This window comes from Panthera pardus, unplaced genomic scaffold (genome assembly GCF_024362965.1).
Source record: "Panthera pardus isolate Hobbes unplaced genomic scaffold, ASM2436296v1 HiC_scaffold_18, whole genome shotgun sequence".
NCBI classification, from domain to species: domain Eukaryota; kingdom Metazoa; phylum Chordata; class Mammalia; order Carnivora; family Felidae; genus Panthera; species Panthera pardus.
The window spans coordinates 9144097-9145941 of record NW_026526743.1 but is presented as its reverse complement, the minus strand read 5'-3'; the positions used below and the strand labels follow the sequence as shown (position 1 = coordinate 9145941).

Below are 1845 nucleotides of genomic sequence, written 5' to 3'. Positions count from 1 at the left end.
TCTTGCCTTTTTGCCTCTCACTCGCCTGATGTCTTGTTAAAAATTGGCCGTACATCTGTGTGCTTTTTCCCACTGCAGTTTAATCTGGATCTTTCTACAGGAAAAAATGTATGCTTATCTCCCTCTATACAGTGGTCTTCCAAATGACCACCATCACTGTAAGCTTGAAATGTACTAACTTCATAACTTGAGCCCAAATATACCTAATGCCTGAACCCGATTTCTGTTTCCACTTCACCCCGTTCTGTTTCATTTTTCTCAGAGAACATTTTGTTTTTTCAGTTTCCTGAATGGCCAGCTCACTTATTGTTCCTTTTTCATGGAACTTTACCAGACATCCCATGCTTGGTTAATTTCTGGATAAATGTGTTCTGTCTATTGAAAGTTACATACTCAAAGACACCCCCTTAATATCCAGGTTGTGTCAGGACCCACATTTTATTATTTCTAGACGTTGAACTACTCCACTACAAACATGACCAACAATTATGTAAGGACTTATGTGATAATTACATAGTATTACGTTTACAGTAATTAGCATTTATGGTTTGTTATCGGGCATAAGTTCAGTGTGGTCCAACATTTCTTGTAATATGGCTGCATCACCACTGTGCACACAACTCTGTGAAGAGGAGTGAATAAACAGTAAACACGCTGTGCAGAAACAACTTGATACGCTTCTGATGAGATCAGGAGATTTTGTTCCTTGGCCAGACAAAGCAGAGCTTGGACAGGCTGGAGCCATGGTTTATGAGAACATAGGGGCTGACAGTTGGGAAACATCCATTGATGAAGGCAGAGATGTTCACCAGCAACCAACTGGGATTATTAATAAGAGCAATGCAGAGTTGGAAGGTGGAGGACAGGGTGTAAAATGACACGAAGATGCTCACAAGGACAAGGATTCTTTGGGTGGCAGTGGACTCAGGGGAGCATCTAGCAGAGAGTTTGTTGCCACGAATGTATCTGACCCGCTGCTTGTGCCTGTGCAGGATGGAAACCATGGAGCCGCTGGCCCAGATCATGAGCCCCAGACATAAAACATCAGGGGATGATAACATCGCTGCCAGTACTGATAACATGAGTTTGTTATTGCCCACGCCAGAGCAGTATCCCAAATCCTTTTTCATGGTGATGTTTGCGTCGCTCCATTTGCCAGTCACATTTACGGGAAAAGAGACGTTTGCCAGCATTGCCAGAATCCAGCACAAGAAAACAAAGGAGCCGGTGTGCTTGGGAGCCTTCAGTTTAAGTTCTGCCTGTGTGGAGTCTCGGGGGCTGATCGTGATGGCCTGAAAGACACTCAAGAGGCAGATGCTGCTCATGGACATGCCCCTTCCAATTCTGTGAAGATAGAAAACCAGTTTGCATCCGGCTTCGTTGAGGAAATCTTTGAAACCGAAAGCTGTCATTGTCTGCGGGACTCCTTTAGAAAGCAGGGCTAAGGAGTTGGCTATCATCAGGTGCTTGAGAATCAAATCTGTGGGCCTCAGCCTGTGCTCAGTGGAGTAAAGGAAGAGATAATGGTAGAGAAGAGAGAAATTTCCAAGAGTTCCAAATACTGTCTGTGATAAGAAGATTGTTCCCGTGGCCACATCCATGGATGCCATTCTGCCAGCTTGCAGTGACTGATAATGTCTTTAGAGCCAGAATAAGATCCTCCCTGCTTGGGATTATGGTGCACAGGCTACATTTATCTTGTCCACTGCAATTTAGTATTCTCCAGTTATCATTGGTTCCCCTTTAGAAGTATTTATAGGTGTTTTGTGTTTTTTTCTACACATGCTTTCAAGTGTTGAATATATAAGTTTTTTTTTTTTTTAATGTTTACCTATTTTTGAGAGA

General features: G+C 43.0%; 1 protein-coding gene across 1 annotated transcript; it reads right to left on the bottom strand.

Moving 5' to 3' along the window:
• Positions 1 to 689: 689 nt before the first annotated feature.
• On the bottom strand, positions 690 to 1610 carry LOC109261107 (vomeronasal type-1 receptor 4-like). The gene has a single exon (XM_019439625.2). It carries the CDS (start codon positions 1608 to 1610, stop codon positions 690 to 692), a length of 921 nt encoding a protein of 306 aa, XP_019295170.2.
• Positions 1611 to 1845: the final 235 nt, after the last annotated feature.

Coding starts and splice junctions, on each gene's coding strand:
- LOC109261107 (XM_019439625.2), bottom strand. CDS start 1,610: ATGGCATCCATGGATGTGGCCACGGGAACAATCTTCTTATCACAGACA.